The 15,942-nt window shown below is 41.4% G+C and overlaps 1 protein-coding gene across 8 annotated transcripts; it reads right to left on the reverse strand.

Moving 5' to 3' along the window:
- Positions 1-88: 88 nt before the first annotated feature.
- Positions 89-14,853, reverse strand: khk (ketohexokinase). Of its 8 annotated transcripts, none has more exons than XM_084348748.1 (11): positions 14,772-14,853; positions 14,074-14,193; positions 11,450-11,569; positions 9,506-9,622; positions 8,495-8,629; positions 8,180-8,314; positions 4,900-4,972; positions 4,429-4,575; positions 3,212-3,300; positions 2,084-2,241; positions 89-1,050 (listed from the first exon to the last, which is right to left on the reverse strand). In XM_084348748.1, exons 3-11 carry the CDS (start codon positions 11,542-11,544, stop codon positions 947-949), a joined length of 1,053 nt encoding a protein of 350 aa, XP_084204874.1. In that variant the 5' UTR covers positions 11,545-11,569; positions 14,074-14,193; positions 14,772-14,853; the 3' UTR covers positions 89-946. The 8 variants fall into 8 exon arrangements, with proteins under 8 accessions (XP_084204874.1, XP_084204875.1, XP_084204872.1 ...); XM_084348749.1 differs by having other exon boundaries at positions 11,450-11,574; XM_084348746.1 differs by having other exon boundaries at positions 11,450-11,621.
- Positions 14,854-15,942: the final 1,089 nt, after the last annotated feature.

The raw sequence follows: 15,942 nt of genomic DNA on the forward strand, positions 1-15,942 counted from the left end.
CAGAGTGGCATGCGGTCTGCAGAAAGAAGAACAAGATGAGACAGTTGAGAAACCTTTTTGATAGAGAGAAAGGAGTGCCCTGTGTCCAAGAAGCACATAATAATAACAATCTCTCTTTATGCAGACAGTACAAACATTCAATGATGTGGGAAGAACATAGTGAAGACAATGTAAAACATAATAATGATATAAGAATGATATAGTAATATAATTTTCCATTACAATTCACAGTCAAGTCATTGAATGTGACATTTTCACGTGTAGACAGACATGGCAATCAAAACTCTCTGTGAAGTTTTCTGTTTACATTCAGTTTCTTATTAAAACTCATTGTGTGAATCATAATAAATTAAATGTATTTTCTTCTTTTCTTGTGCTCTGCTGTTTCTTTTGTCTTTTTCAACCTGTACATCACTGTATTGGTGTGAAACAAATACAATCTAATCCAATAAATAATTTAATATAACATGCAGTCTGTTAAACTGGATTTATAGTTAGATGTAAAGGGATTATCTACAGCCTCTGAGGTGACACTGGAGTATAACTAGTTTTATTTCACTTCTGTTCTTATAGAATCTACAAAAAAACTGATGATTATGGACTTTGCGTCTGGTATTTTGTCTGTGCTTTGTGCTTCTTGTTCTGTTTAAGTGTTCTAATAGGTGCTTTACAGAGGCTGGGCGTGGCTTCCCTGGATGGCCACTTGATTCACAGTGTGTTTTCACAGATTTTATTTCTATCGGGTCAGAAAAACAGAAATAAACTCATCTTAATGAGATGTTACTTCATTTACACACAGTTAATTATCTCTTAGCTGTCTTTTAGTAGCAGCTTGTTAACAGTTAATTATCAGGCAATATCAGTTTATCAGTTATCAAACAGCGAACTACAGTTAATTACCATTAATGATTTATCAAATAATCTCAAACTGGACAGTTCTCTTCGCTCAGTCGTCTGTGAACTTTTCACCAATGCTGTCATAACCGTGGAAACCACACTTCCTGCCCGCGACTCTGCAGCCAAAGGTCAGAGCGTCCTGCAAACTTCCACCTACAGACAAAAATGTATTAATTTATTTAAGTTGAACACAAACAGAAACATTCAGGACGAATCATGAAAGAAAACACGTGTGGTGGATCTGAGAGCAGAGAGACACAACAAGGACGAGGATTTAATGTCTAATGTCTAAAAATCTGTTCACTCTGACCTGAAAGTGCCTTTTGTAACCAGAGACAATATTTGGTGTTGGTATTAATTAGAAACTATAATTTTATTAATCTAAAAACTGATCTTGTGTCTTCCTCTCACTCATCACTGTTTTCTGTTAATTATTTATTGTTTATTGTTATTGTATACTGTTAACTGTTTTATAATGTCTCACCGTTGTACAGATGGACAGTTTAATGTCTCACTGTTGGATAGTATAATGTCTCACTGTTGGACAGTATAATGTCTCACTGTTGGATAGTATAATGTCTCACTGTTGGACAGATGGACAGTATAATGTCTCACTGTTGGACAGTATAATGTCTCACTGTTGGATAGTATAATGTCTCACTGTTGGACAGATGGACAGTATAATGTCTCACCGTTGTACAGTTGGACAGTTTAATGTCTCACTGTTGGATAGTATGATATTTCACTGTTGGATAGATGGACAGTATAATGTCTCACCGTTGTACAGTTGGACAGTATAATGTCTCACCGTTGGACAGATGGACAGTATAGTGTCTCACTGTTGGACAGTATAATGTCTCACTGTTGGATAGTATAATGTCTCACTGTTGGACAGATGGACAGTATAATGGCTCACCGTTGTACAGTTGGACAGTATAATGTCTCACTGTTGGATAGTATAATATTTCACTGTTGGATAGATGGACAGTATAATGTCTCACCGTTGGACAGATGGACAGTATAGTGTCTCACTGTTGGACAGTATAATGTCTCACTGTTAGACAGTATAATGTCTCACTGTTGGACAGATGGACAGTATAATGTCTCACTGTTGGACAGTATAATGTCTCACTGATGGATAGTATAATGTTTCACTGTTGGATAGATGGACAGTATAAGGTCTCACCGCTGGACAGTGTGTAGATAACAGCAGCGTTAAAAGTGTCTCCGGCTCCGAGCGTGTCGACGAGAGTTTTCGGGGGAAAAGCATCTGAATGAACAATCAAACCATCAGGACCCAAAGCATCCGCTCCTTCTTCTGCCCAGGCACAGACCAGGACAGCCCTGAGAGACAGACAGGTCAGTTAGACAGGTCAGAGAGAGAGAGACAGGGTCAGAGAGAGACAGGCAGGTCAGTAAGACAGGTCAGACAAAGAGTAAAAACCAGCTGAAGTCCAGCCAGAGACACCCTCCACTCCAAAGCCCTCCAAACTCAAGAGCTGAGCCCAGAAAAGAGTCCCCTATGTCAGCTGGTACTGAGGCTGACTGCCCCCTCTCAGACAGTCTGACCAGCCTCACAACAACACTGCTCTCCAAACACCAATCAGAGTAAAGCAAATTATAACACAATGTAAAGAAACCTGGAACATTGGAAAGAAGAAACTAAAAGCCAAAGTGGATCAGAACGCTATCTCGCCCTAAAAACATGATGAGTCAGCAGAATATCTCTCTAAAGTCAGAGATAGGAAGCGGAGACAGATGCTCACCAAGTACAGGCTCAGTGACCACAAACTGACAATCCAAACAGGAAGACACAAACAATCATGGCAACCAAAAGACAACACAACATGTGGTCACTGCTCGACAGGTGAGGCTGAGACAGAGATGCACTTTCTCCTACAATGTAAAACATTCAACGACAGCAGGAACATTTATTTTAACAAGTTCAACTCTGTAATCTCAGAGTCCAAAGAGCTGAACCACCTCTCAACATTAAAATACTGCTGGGAGAAGGAGACAGGGCATACCTGCTGCCCAATATGTGTCAACATACCACAACCGGAGACACACACACACACACACACACACACACACACACACTGTATATATAATTAATGTAAATCAACCTTGGTGTTGTGTTTGTGGTGTTATTTGTTGTGTTCTGTCCGAGTGTTTGGACAGATGCTTTGGCAAAATTGTTGTTAAACTTTCATGCCAATAAAGCCCCTTTGAATTGAATTTGAATTGAGAGTCAGTTCAGCAAGACAGGTAACACAGACAGACAGGTTTTAGAGAGAGACAGTTCTGAACTCACCCCTGTCTCACTCGGTGGTACAGTCCTCTCAGAGCAGCTTCAGCCGACTTGAATTCGAAGTGACGAGCAACGTCTTTACTGACAAACACCTGAAGAAGAAATACATCCTGTGACAGCATACAGATTACAGTATTTACATCTTCAGTACAGGGGGGTATTCCAGAAAGCGGGTTTTGTGAAAACTCAGAGTTTGTTAACCCTGAGATGAGAGAAACTCTGAGTTTTCAGTTCCAGAAAGAGAGATAACTTAAACTCTGGGTCTGTTACTGCGGTAACTGACTCTGTGGACCTCACCTGCTCACTGGCAGGTTCACCTGAAGAAACCCTGAGTGTGACGGAGCTGTCTGACAGCGGCTGTCCTTTCCTTCTCAGTCCGATCATGTTGAAGCAGAAATAATTCACATAGTTTTACACCAGGAGGAGAAATTAGATTCATTTAGATGAGCTCTCACTCCCTGACGAGGACTGAACCCAACAGAACCGCTTCTCATCAGTCCGTCATTTATATTCTCCGGCCGCACAGCGAATATCAGGCTACACGTCATCGCTGACGTGCTCTCAGATCTTAACAATCCTCTTCGTTTTTTGTTTTGTTTTGTTTTTTTAATCACTTCGCAGGTTAATCAATCACCTTCCAGCAGCCAGAAGGAGGAGGAGCCACCGTGAGACTGTTTTTATAGGTAGGCTATTTCATTTTCAGCCGATTTAAATAAAATAAAATAGCCTAAAATAAAATAAAATAAAACATTGAACAATATTCAACCACTCCCCCAAAGGCTAATATGAAAGAAAGTGACGTTAAATTCCAAATGAAAAGACGACCACATCTAAAACTCTGTCAGTGATTTTCATTACGGCCGAAGCCGTGTTACTTCTTTTTTTTTTTCCCCAGAAAATGTCTGCTTCCTGTTTTCTCCCCTGTTGCCATGGTGAATCACAGTATCGGAGCTCCATTGATGATGGCTTTTTACTAGTCGTCAGGCACGAGCTCAGCTCAGAGTTAACATACTCAGAGTCCACTTACCTAACTCAGATCAGCTGTTCTGGGACTGAACACTCAGAGTTTCACTTCACAGGGTGAGTCAGCTCAGAGTTCAGGGTTAGACTCAGAGTTTGTTGAACCTCCTTTCTGGAATAGCCCCCAGGACAGTGTATATATACACAGTATAGATGTAAACAGTATATACATATACATTATACAGTTTAGCCAGACGTACCACGTCACCATGAGGAAACAGCTGATACAGTGGCTCTCTGGCCTTCTCTATCTCCACGGAGACGGTAATTCTCTGTTGCTGTGGCACCGTGCTGTTATGCATCACTACCTGCTGGATCATCTTCACCTGTTCCTCAGCATTTCTGCCCTGCACAAGTCAAATATACCATGACAGTAAAACATATCAAACACCAGACAATACTGCGTATGTATTGTGGAGTAGTGTAGTGGCCTGTTCTCTATTTTAGTAAAGTAATGTTACTTTTCCAATGTTCACATATTTGATACCATTATGAAATAAAGAATGTTTACAGGTTATTTGGTTGGAAGCTGAAGAGTAAGTCTGCTTAGTCTGGTTGGGTTGGTTAGTCTGTTGGTCTGCTTAGTCTGGCTTGTTAAAGTTAGTCGGGTTTGGTGGACTACTCTGGTTAGTCTGGTTGTGTCAGTGCTTTGAACTTGGGGCGTCGTTTACCTCCCAGTGGATCCACTTGAACTGACGGAGGTCGACTTTGGAGAAATCCTCCTCTGTGGCGTCAGGAAGTTTCCTGACAGACAGGAAGTGGGGTCAGGGTTTATGTTGCCAATGAATCAACACAGAGAATCCAGAAACACCTCCATCCTCCGTTTTTCATCACTTCATCGCTCAGGGTCAAAGTTAATCTTATCGTGGCATCGCTTACAATCGCCACCTGTGCGCAGCAGCTACCGTTGTCTTAATTAAACCAGAAGCTTTATTTCTTGGTTGATTCGAGACAGGAACAGTTGTCTTCTGTTCATTATTTTGAATTAAATATAGTCCAGATTTATTGGTAGAAAAATACAACATAAGCCCCTTTCACCATAACGTCCAGTAACAGCAAGTTTAACTGGGCTGAGGGAAGATGGCTGCCACGTGGTTTCATTGTCTTAATGACATCACATCTAGATAAGATTTTCTGCTGGCTGAGAAGAATGAACCAAAACTCATAAACTGAGGCCCGATCCAAACATCCAGAAGGTCTTCTGAGGGCTACAGACTTCCAGAGAGTTGGCTTTGGGTGCAGACTTATTTAATTTAATCACCCACAATTCATTGCAACACAGTTGTGATAAAGTTTTCACAACCGCTGACTGAAAAAACAAAAATAACCAATTGTGAATGTGTAAAACAATTATTTTAATAAAACTTTACTTGAATCACGTCGACCAGAGATACTCAGCGACATCACGATACAGAAAAATGAGGACGTTTAGCCTCCAACTGTGTTTTATTATCATACTGCGAGTCTGTCTGTCAGCAGTTTCTTTAAGCCTTGACATGATGACAGTGAACACATCACAGGACATACGACTTAAGTCCAGAAGATGAACATCTGGATTGAGCCTAAAACTTCACTTTTGACCTGAGGCCTGTTCAATCTGACAGCAGCATGCACCACTTTGCTACGGTCGAACAACATGTTTCCTTGAATTGGTGTGTGACAGGCTTTGAGGTTATGTTTTTTTTTTCCTTGTTTGGAGGTTGAGTCAGAGATATTAACCAATCAGTAGTCTCGCATTGGCAGACCTCCACAGCACCGTGCCCTGCTGGAGAAACACCAGTGTGGTGACAGACCATCATCTCTGCTGAAATAAATGTTTTGCTGCGTTTTGCCATGTTCAGAGTGTTTCTCAGAGGGAGGAGGTGTTTCTTTTGTAGACAAAAACATCAACAAAATTTCATGAATTAAAACTAAACTTAACTTTTTAAATTAAATGAAAACAGACATTATACAGTTTAGAATGATCAGTTGGTATCTCTGTCTACTTTGTCATCTGACGGTCATGTGACACGTGATGGTTATGTGAGTCATGTGACAGACTTGCAGCAGGTAAAGCAGAATGTCGTCGGAGACTGATCAGCCTGCACAGATCTGTTTAAACTCTCATAAAAACACTTCTTTTTTATAAACATACTGACATTAAACCTGAGAACTGATCCACACTTTTCATCTTCAGCCTGTCACAAATCACATCCAAACATCTCTTCATCTGTTCCTCTTGTGAGTTCCTCTCTTCACACCAGGCTTATTTGAGACGAGTCAGACCCAAGCAGAGCTGCTCTTTAAATCTCCGGTCTGTTGAGTGCGTTGCATGATCGGCTGTGAGATTTTGTCCAACCTGCTCTGGAGACTCGACTGCGTGAGAACTGTGGCAGCCAGCTCACTACTCCAAACTACTTCCACCGGCTCTCTGTCTGCTTTTAGGTTCAGCCAATCACGTGACAGGGATTTTTATTCCATCCAACCATCACACCACTAGCTACAGACACACGTCTTCCTCCAACTACAATCAGCTCCTCTCGTCCACGTTCAGGTCAACTCGTCTCAAACAAGCCTGCTCAAGGTCAGCTGACCTCCACTCAGTCTGATTGATGGATCCACTCAGGTTCTGTCATTACACCAGGATCAAATTAGACCAGGATCAGATTACACCAGGACCAGATTAGACCAGGATCAGATTAGACCTGGTTGAAATTACACCTGGATCAAATTACACCAGGATCACATTAGACCAGGATCACATTTGACCAAGATCAGATTAGACCAGGATCACATTTGACCAAGATCAGATTAGACCAGGATCACATTTGACCAAGATCAGATTAGACCAGGATCAGGCGTTCACACTTGGTTCAGGCAGGTCAAACAGCGTCCACCAAACACCTCAGTACATTTGTTTTATCCGCCTGCAGCACCGGATGGGTGGAGCTTCAGATTCAGAGAACGTCTCGTCTCTGCTTTCGTGTGTTTGTCAGATGTAAATGTTCTCAAACGGAGAACAAAGTGTTCGGGTTAATAATGCAGAACTTTATTAAATATAAAAATTATTCTTAAATTTTCTTGTTAATTATCTTGTGTCAGCATCCTTCACTTATATTTTATAATCTACTTGTATCAGATATTTCGTTCTTGTAATCTGATTAATGTTTGGTTGTGTTGGTCTCAGACAGGGATCCTCCTCTGTGGCTCTTCCTCAGGTTTCTTCCAACTTTGTTTTCCTCTTAAAGGTTTTTTTTTATTATGGGAACTTTTTCCTTAGTCTGATCATTGGTCTGAGGACAGAGGAGGTCGTGCAGATTATAGCCCACTGAGGTAATGTGAATGTAATTTTGGGCTTATAAATAAAACTGACTTGACTTAAAGAAAGTACAAATTAAATGGATGAGCAGAAACTCACCGCTGCAGTGCCACGTGTGATAAAAAACAAAATATATTGAGAGTTGATGATATAATTAGAGAAAGTGACTGTTTTTATCTTTGGCCTTCACAGAGTTCAGACAGCTCTGATGGCTCCTCACTTGTCGTTATGTATCGTAGCTCTGTAGCGCTGTGTCGCTAAGTGCAGAAGATCAGCCAAATGCCACAGCGAATATAAACTGAAGCTGTTCAAATGGCTCACTTAGTGCACTTTAAATTATCAACAACTACATAGAACCAACCTGCAGATGTATTATTTATTCAGCTGCCTTCAGTCACATCATACAACAGACCTACATGCTGACATCATTACTGTCTATATAAACCTACAGGTGAACAGTACGTTCAGCTTTAAAGCAGCTGCTGTTCCTGTTAGAAACAACAGATCTGTTCTCTTAAATGTGGACTTTTTTCAATGGGGCTTTGAATGTAAATATGTGCTGATTGATTGATTTACAGGTGTGATGACATGTCGGTGTGATTGATAAAGAGGTATTTAGGGAACGCTGCGTGACGTCCGCGGGCTTGTCTTACGTGTCGGAGAGAACGACGGTTCGAGATCCGCTGGAAGGACAAACCAGACAACACGCACACGGAGTTTGACCTTTGACCTGCCAAACTACTGCAGAGACATCGATCGCATGACGAGAGAAGTCGGCCATGATGAAACTGAGAGAAAGAGACAGGAAACTCCTTCATATCAACTCTGTCCTTCAAAATAAAACGACAGATAACCAGAGAACTGTGCTGTCATTGGTGGAACAGAGGGAGAGCAGAGCTGTCCTCTGCAGCCGAAGATAGTGATGATGTTCCTGAAACAGAGGCAGTTAGAGACACACATGATCACACCTGTTCTTGGCCAGGATGGTGCGGCTTCCTGTGTTGACGTTGCTGATGACCACAGTGGCTGGAAGTACACGCAGAGCGTGTTTAACCACCGGAGATACATCGATGTGGAACTTCTGGAAATCCTCCAAAATAAAACTACAGACAGGAAACTCATTCACATCCCCTGTATCCTCCAAAATAAAACCCTATAACTGATGAGCTTCTTCCTCTCATAAAGAGGAGACAAGGAACAAGGAGACAGCGGAGGAGACAAGGAAACAAAGAGACAGCGGAGGAGACAAGGAACAAGGAGACAGCGGAGGAGACAAGGAAACAAGGAGACAGCGGGGGTTTGAGGGGTTCGGTCAGTTAGCAGTTAGTGAACAGAACAACAGAACAAACAAACATTCATCAACATCAACATTGAGATGAGGTCATTTTATTTCTCAGGTGAAAAAGTTTGATGCTCCACCCAGTGACACAAATTGGTTACATGCTGGCATTCCGACATCCCAAAAGTCCGACATACCGCCATTCCGACATGTCACCATTCCGACATACCACTATTCCGACATGCGAACGTCCCGGCATTCCGACAAAGTTTAACCATAATCCGCAACCCATAACCCTAACCCTTTTAAAAGATGTGTCGGAATGGCAAGACATTTAAAAAAGACATAAATACCACCATTCCGACCTTAGGAGGCAAAAAATGTCAGAATGATGGGATGTTTCATTAAAGGTTTAAGTGTTGTCATTCCGACAATTAGGACCTAATGTCGGAATGGCGTTATGTCGGAATGGCGGTTGCCTCCCACACAAATCATCATAGTTATACTGGGAGAGACAGGCTGGGTGGACTGGTTATACTGGGACAGACAGGCTGGGTGGACCAGTTATACTGGGATAGACAGGCTGGGTGGACTGATTATGCTGGGACAGACAGGCTGGGTGGACTGGTTATACTGGGACAGACAGGCTAGGTGGACTGGTTATACTGGGACAGACAGGCTGGGAATGATCGGCACTTACTCAGCCATTGGTCCAGTAGACAGAGAGCCCATGAAGGCAGCGGGTGCTCCGAGCAGCGACAGCACCGTGCACGTGTTTGATGCATTTCCTCCTCTCTGCCAACGCTGCGACAAACACCTGCAGGCACAGAGAGTGATGTCATCACTGCATCATCGATATGATATGTATTGATCATCCATCCTCTTCAGGTCGCAGCTGTGAAGTATTCTAGTTGTCGCTCTCTCCTGAAGTGTCTTCCTGAAAGATCAAACCCTGCCCAGGCCAGATGAGATGTTTAATTGTCTCCAGCTAGTTCTGGTCTAACCCCCAAAGAAGGTCCAGGAGGGTCCTGATCAGATCTCTGGATCCTGTCAGTGTGAAGCAGCATCTGTAAGGCTGAGCCCAGCACCACTGAGGTGTCTAACTCTGATCTGGTCCAGAAGTTACTGCCCAATAATGAGGATCAATATCAACCACCATTCATCTGCAGAGGTGCATGATGGGAAGGTTGATCTCTACTAATGTAGGTGGGCTCATGATCAATCAGTGTGATCTGTGAGCTCACATCCAAATATCACACATCACAGATTTACCTTCATAATCAATAGTCTCCCATCTGTAAACAGTCAGTAAACAGAAAACTGACAGTAAACTGTTAACATCTCTAAATACATTTTTGACATCATTTTTTGCTTCATATTTAATGACTTTTCCTAATTTTATGGGGACAACTGGGAAAACCTAAAAATGACATGATTAGGTTTTTTATGTCCCGTACACATATTGACATCAGTGTGCCTTGGCGTCAATTTGACCCCAGGCTGTTTAAACTGTATAAAACACATAACAAGTATAAATATTTTACACACATTTGTTTTGGTTGCTTAGGATGACATTAAGGTCATATTAATGTCATCCTAATATTTAAAAATCTCTAAAATATATAGTTAACCACACACACACACACACACACACACACACACAGGAACCACACCTGTTGGCAATTCTCCCAAGCGCAACATTGTTTTGATAGTATATAAATCTACCTGACTGCACCTGTAGCACGAGAACCACCGATATTTCCCACGATGTAGGGGCAGGGACATTTGGTTATATATTAGATATGCTGTTCATGTTCTGTCAAAATCATTTGGGTGACTGTGTATCTTTGTGTAATATCTCACACATACATATTTGCATATATAGCACTTACAGTAGCATAGGACAATCTTTGACAATGTTCAAATTGTATGTTTTTGTAAAAAAAAGAAAAAAGAACTGATGGTGATGATGTTCTATTTTACGATTAAAATATTTAGAAATGTTTGAAATTTTTCCTGAGGTCAAACTGACCCCGTACGTAATACATGCCACTGTCCTTGATAATGGAAATTGCTTTCATTCCAAATATTATAAATAACAAAAAATAGTACATACAAATAATATACTTACTTTAAAACATACACAAAAATATCCCTCGATCCAATTTTAGGTCAATCGGTAAGATTTTTTTTTTTTTTGTGTATATTTCCGAAGTCATGTTATAGATATTCTGGATGTATAAGAAGGTGTTTAATTTAAAACAAATACACACAGAGTACCTGACATATAAACTGGAGTAACAAATTTGATTATGATCATTTTCTGGATGTTTTAATTGCTGGGGTCAAATTGACCCCAAGGATAACAGGAGGGTTAACAGAAAACAGTCAGTATACAGTCAACAGTCAGTTAACACATAGCATTAAGTAAACAGTCAGTAAACAGTCAACAGTCAGTAAACTGTCAGTAAACACATAACATTCAGTAAACAGTCAGTAAACAGTGTTTTTGCTCTCAGATAATAAATACAAATTAAAATGTTTAAGGAGAATCAGCAGCCGATCAGGTCTGTCTGGTAGAAATGTGATCAATTAGTGGAAGATAATAATCAATACTAATGTTAGCATCAGCCTGTGTGCTTACCTGCTGTCGGTGTCTTCTTCTGGGTATTTTTCCACCACACTGATGATGTCCACACAAACTAAACCCACACACAGAATCTTCTTCTCTTCCTCCATGATGATCCACACAAACAGCTGCAGTCTGGACTTTGAAACGCACTAAGTAACTAATTAACTCCTCTGAGTCACTCCACCTAGATAAGACATATTACTTCCTGTCAGTGTATACAGAACAGGATCCACCGGGTCTCCCACTCCGTCGAACACCTCGGGGGGCAAGTGTTTACCATCAAGTGTCCTCAAGCTAAAGAGGTATCAGTCTATCAAGAATATCCACATTCTTGTATGGTTTGAAAGACATGGCTGGTTTACAGCCCCCACCTCAGGCAACTGGAGGCATTTCATTTACATCAGAGATTAGATTTGAGAGGTATTTGTCATTATACAATATATATAAATATAAATACTGACAATGACATCACATTAAGGTGCACAAGACCCAGCACCAGGAGCCTGGAGGCCACAACATTACACCACCACCTCAGAGGGCTTGGCCACCTTATAAGGATGCCAAGAGGACCGCACCATGTAAGGTCCTCAGATCAGAATCAGAAATACTTTATTGATCCCCGAGGGGAAATTGCTTGCGTTACAGCTCCCATTCAAAGTCTTAGAAATATGCAGAAAAATAAAAACTATATATATATATATATATATATATATATATATATAAGCTAAAAAGTAGGAAAAGTATAAAAACAAGCAGAAGCGACCACAACAGGCTGCATGTATGGTGGCGCATGCACTCTATGGCCCCCTGAGGCTGGGACATCAGTCACCTGTGTTGGGACCCTCACCACATGGTTCTGACAATAGGCTATAGCGGCCTGCGTGTCGACCAAAGCCTAAATGTGGCCTCCTTGTACGAACAAAGCCTGATTGTCACAGTTCCCCTAGGTTTGAAAACTCTCATCTCCCATTGTCTGAAAGTGACAGTGTTTTCAAATGCCAGCTGTTTAATAAAGTTTTATTCAATGTTGACCTCAGTCTTCTTCTGCTGTTTTACAGAGACATGTCGGTCTGTCAGGATAATTAAGTTATCAACAATATATGGACGCGACGTCTACTGTGCCCATCAGATGAACATGTAATTAACAGACAACAGCTGTGGTTGTGTCACTATGATTAAACTGGACATTTCCTTTTGTCACCAGTCCAAACATCATGGTGACATGCCACACCTCAGCCATGAGATCATGTGATAAGTTTTACTCCACAGCAGAACAGCACAGTACAGATGACATAACAGCCGAGTGTTAGACACCAGGGCCCAGTATTTCAAAACTTGTAATCTGGATCAGAGTAATCCGGATAATGAAATCCTGCTTTTCTCAGTCATGGATCACGGTGATCCTGCTGACTTTATCTGAGTATTTCAAAACACTGGCAGGGTGGATCACCGTGATCCCGACCTGGCCGGATACGGATTTCCAGATCTCAAGTCTCCGCCTCCGCGATCTGAAAACATGGCGGACTACTCCGCAAAAGGAGCAGCTGAGAGCGCGACTTTCACGTCAAAAGTCTGAGTTTACCGTCGTCTAATGTGCAGCGGTTAAAAGACCATACGGACGCCAACCAACATATCATGCAAGCCAACTATTTGAATCGTCACCTTATTAAAACCAGGCCGTAGCGATCTCTAATTGAGCCGCGGCCGTGCTAGCAGGAGCTAGCCCGGCTCCATTGACTTGTGTGTTAAGCAGCTAGCGGGCTGTCGTTAGCGTGACGTCATTGGCAACACAGCAGACTGATAAATAGGCTCCATGTGCACAGACCTGCTGCAGTACTTAGAAAACATGACGCTACACAGTTTGAGTATTAACTACACGGTTTGCTCAGAAGTGTCAGAGTGCTACAGTAATGCTGGTGATGTTGTCATGTTGTTGTGTACATAAACACAATGTGGGATTGTGGATTAAGATACTCACACACCTACTTTCAGAGTCCACTCACAGCCATGGACACTCAGCTACAACAGGGCGAGTGCTGGAAATCCTTGGAAATGCTTTAATTGCATTGATACATTTAAGGTTTTCAAGTAATAGGAGTTTGAATAAAGTGCTTGAAACTGCTCAAAATTGTAATAGCATTGCTTTCATAGTATATACCTTGGTCAGTGATTTAAATAAAATTAAAATATTTTACTATGTTTTAAATTTCTTACAATTACTTTAATTATTTGTTAAAACTACAACACCGACACTTTAGATTAAGTGTAATGAACATCTTGAGTAACAATATCTGGGAGAAGTGGAGCTGAAACTTTGTCAATCCAAGTCAAATCCACCTCTGAGGTGGGATTCAAATGATCCTGAAATTTTGGTATCAAGTTGATCCAGATATCTGCCTTGTGTTTTGAAATACCCAAATCCAGCCTTTTATCTGGATTCAAGGGAGGATTGGATTACCAGAGCTGGATCCTGATCTTCAGGATCAGGATTCTCTGGATCTGTGTTGAAATACCCAGTTTTCAGATCAGATCTAGATTTAATCCAATCCGACCAGGATAATCCTGTCAGATCACTTTTGAAATACTGGGCCCTGGAGACACATGAGCACCAGAGTGAAGCGAGACAGTACCAGTACCTCAGTCTTCACTGGAATCGGTTCTGATTGAATCAGAGGATCATCACAGCTTCTAGTGTAACGGTCTTAGGGTCCTTATTGACGAAGGCTTTGATGAAGTGGTTCCAGAAGTTGTTGAACCTGAACCCATAACAGCATCACTTACACAATAAATCACTATAACATGAAGCAAAAACATCAGTGATGACCGAATTCACACAGGTGTATGTCACAGAGTCACCTGCACACCTGTCAGCACCCAGCTCAGACAGAGGGGGCGCTCCACTACTGGACAAACTACCTCAGTGTCCTACTTCCAAGTTTTTATTTTTATAAAATGGCTTTACATGTGGAAATTATTTCATGGTTTATTTCCTTCTGTCTGCATTTATTTCTGAAACTGCACTTTGTATTTTCTGCTTTTATGTCTGTGCAGAACTTTTTGAAAAGTGCTCTATAAATAAAGTTTATTAACATCATCGTGATTATTATTTAGACCGCTCTATATCAATAGTCACAACTTATTTAGAGGTAAGAAATAGGTTCACATTCATATAATGTTTAAACAACAATATATAAATAGTAAGATTAATGTGTCCAGTCGTTAATCTAACTCATGTCAACTACTTTAGTAACCAGAACACAGAACAGACCCGAACGCAGAATACAGGCAGGCATGTCCAACAATAAAGAAGAAGGAAAGAAAACACAAAACCTGCCTAAAGATGAAGTCAGAGACGTGTGAGGAACACAGGACTGATGAGGGAAACAACAGATGAACACAAGAAGACAGAGGGCGAGACAAGGACCAACTGATGAAACACAGGTGAGCAGCGAACACACAGGAGGATAATCAGGGACAGGTGAAACTAATCAGGACAATTAAATCACAAGGGAGGGAAATGAGACAAAGACAGGAAGTAACACAACATGACACATGAGGATCAACCTTACAAAATAAATCAGGAATCAAAAACTAAACCAAAAACACAAACCATCTGAAATATGGAAAGTGACGAGCTCAAACTGAAGTGAAGGCAACAAGAACCAGGCTCGGCCCGAAATCTCAAAAATGTTATTCAGTTTGAAGTTGACACATCAGACGATTGTAAAGATTGATTAGAATAAACTCATCAGACTGTAAGTCCTTTGTCCCTCAGGCCAGACGGATATTCAGCTCAGCTATGGCTACTGTAATAGGATTTAAGTGTATGCTCACTTGCGTTTCTGGTTCTGGACTGCTGGACCATCAGTCAGTTACTGGCTCATGCAAAATGTGCTTTTGTTTCTGTTCATATTCATATTTTAATTAATATTTCATTAGTATCACCCAGAGTTACTTATTCTTACACTATTTTTAATTTTAAGTATTTTTTGGCCTTTTTAGGGTTTTATTTCAACAGGACAGGTCAGAGGTGACAGGAAGGGTCAGAGGTGACAGGACCGCTCAGAGATGACGGGACGGGTCAGAGGTGACGCGATGAGAGAGAGGCGGGTCACACGCAGCAGAGGATGAGGTGCCTGACTGATGAGGGAGTCAGACAGATGCAGATCAGCTTTATTACGACACAGGATATGAAATCTCTGAACCTACGTCCATATTTGTACAGTCAGCACGTGTTTCTGTGAAGACGTTCACTTTAAATGTATACAGAAACTTTAAAACTCCAGTGGCTTCACTGAATGCTTTGTCAGTCTTATAATGTGCTTTATAGTGATGTCAGAACTTGTTGTGCCTCATGACGCCCCATTACTCTGCTGTGACGTACCGCTTGTGACTGAACCGCATCACAGTGATGGATACAAGGAGCAGAACCATTGAAGAAGAACCAAACACATTGTGCAGTCTCACTGTAAATACAAAACACACTGACTGTAGATATGTCTCTG

This window comes from Pagrus pagrus, assembly GCF_965226575.1.
Source record: "Pagrus pagrus genome assembly, chromosome: 3".
In the NCBI taxonomy this organism is placed as follows: domain Eukaryota; kingdom Metazoa; phylum Chordata; class Actinopteri; order Spariformes; family Sparidae; genus Pagrus; species Pagrus pagrus.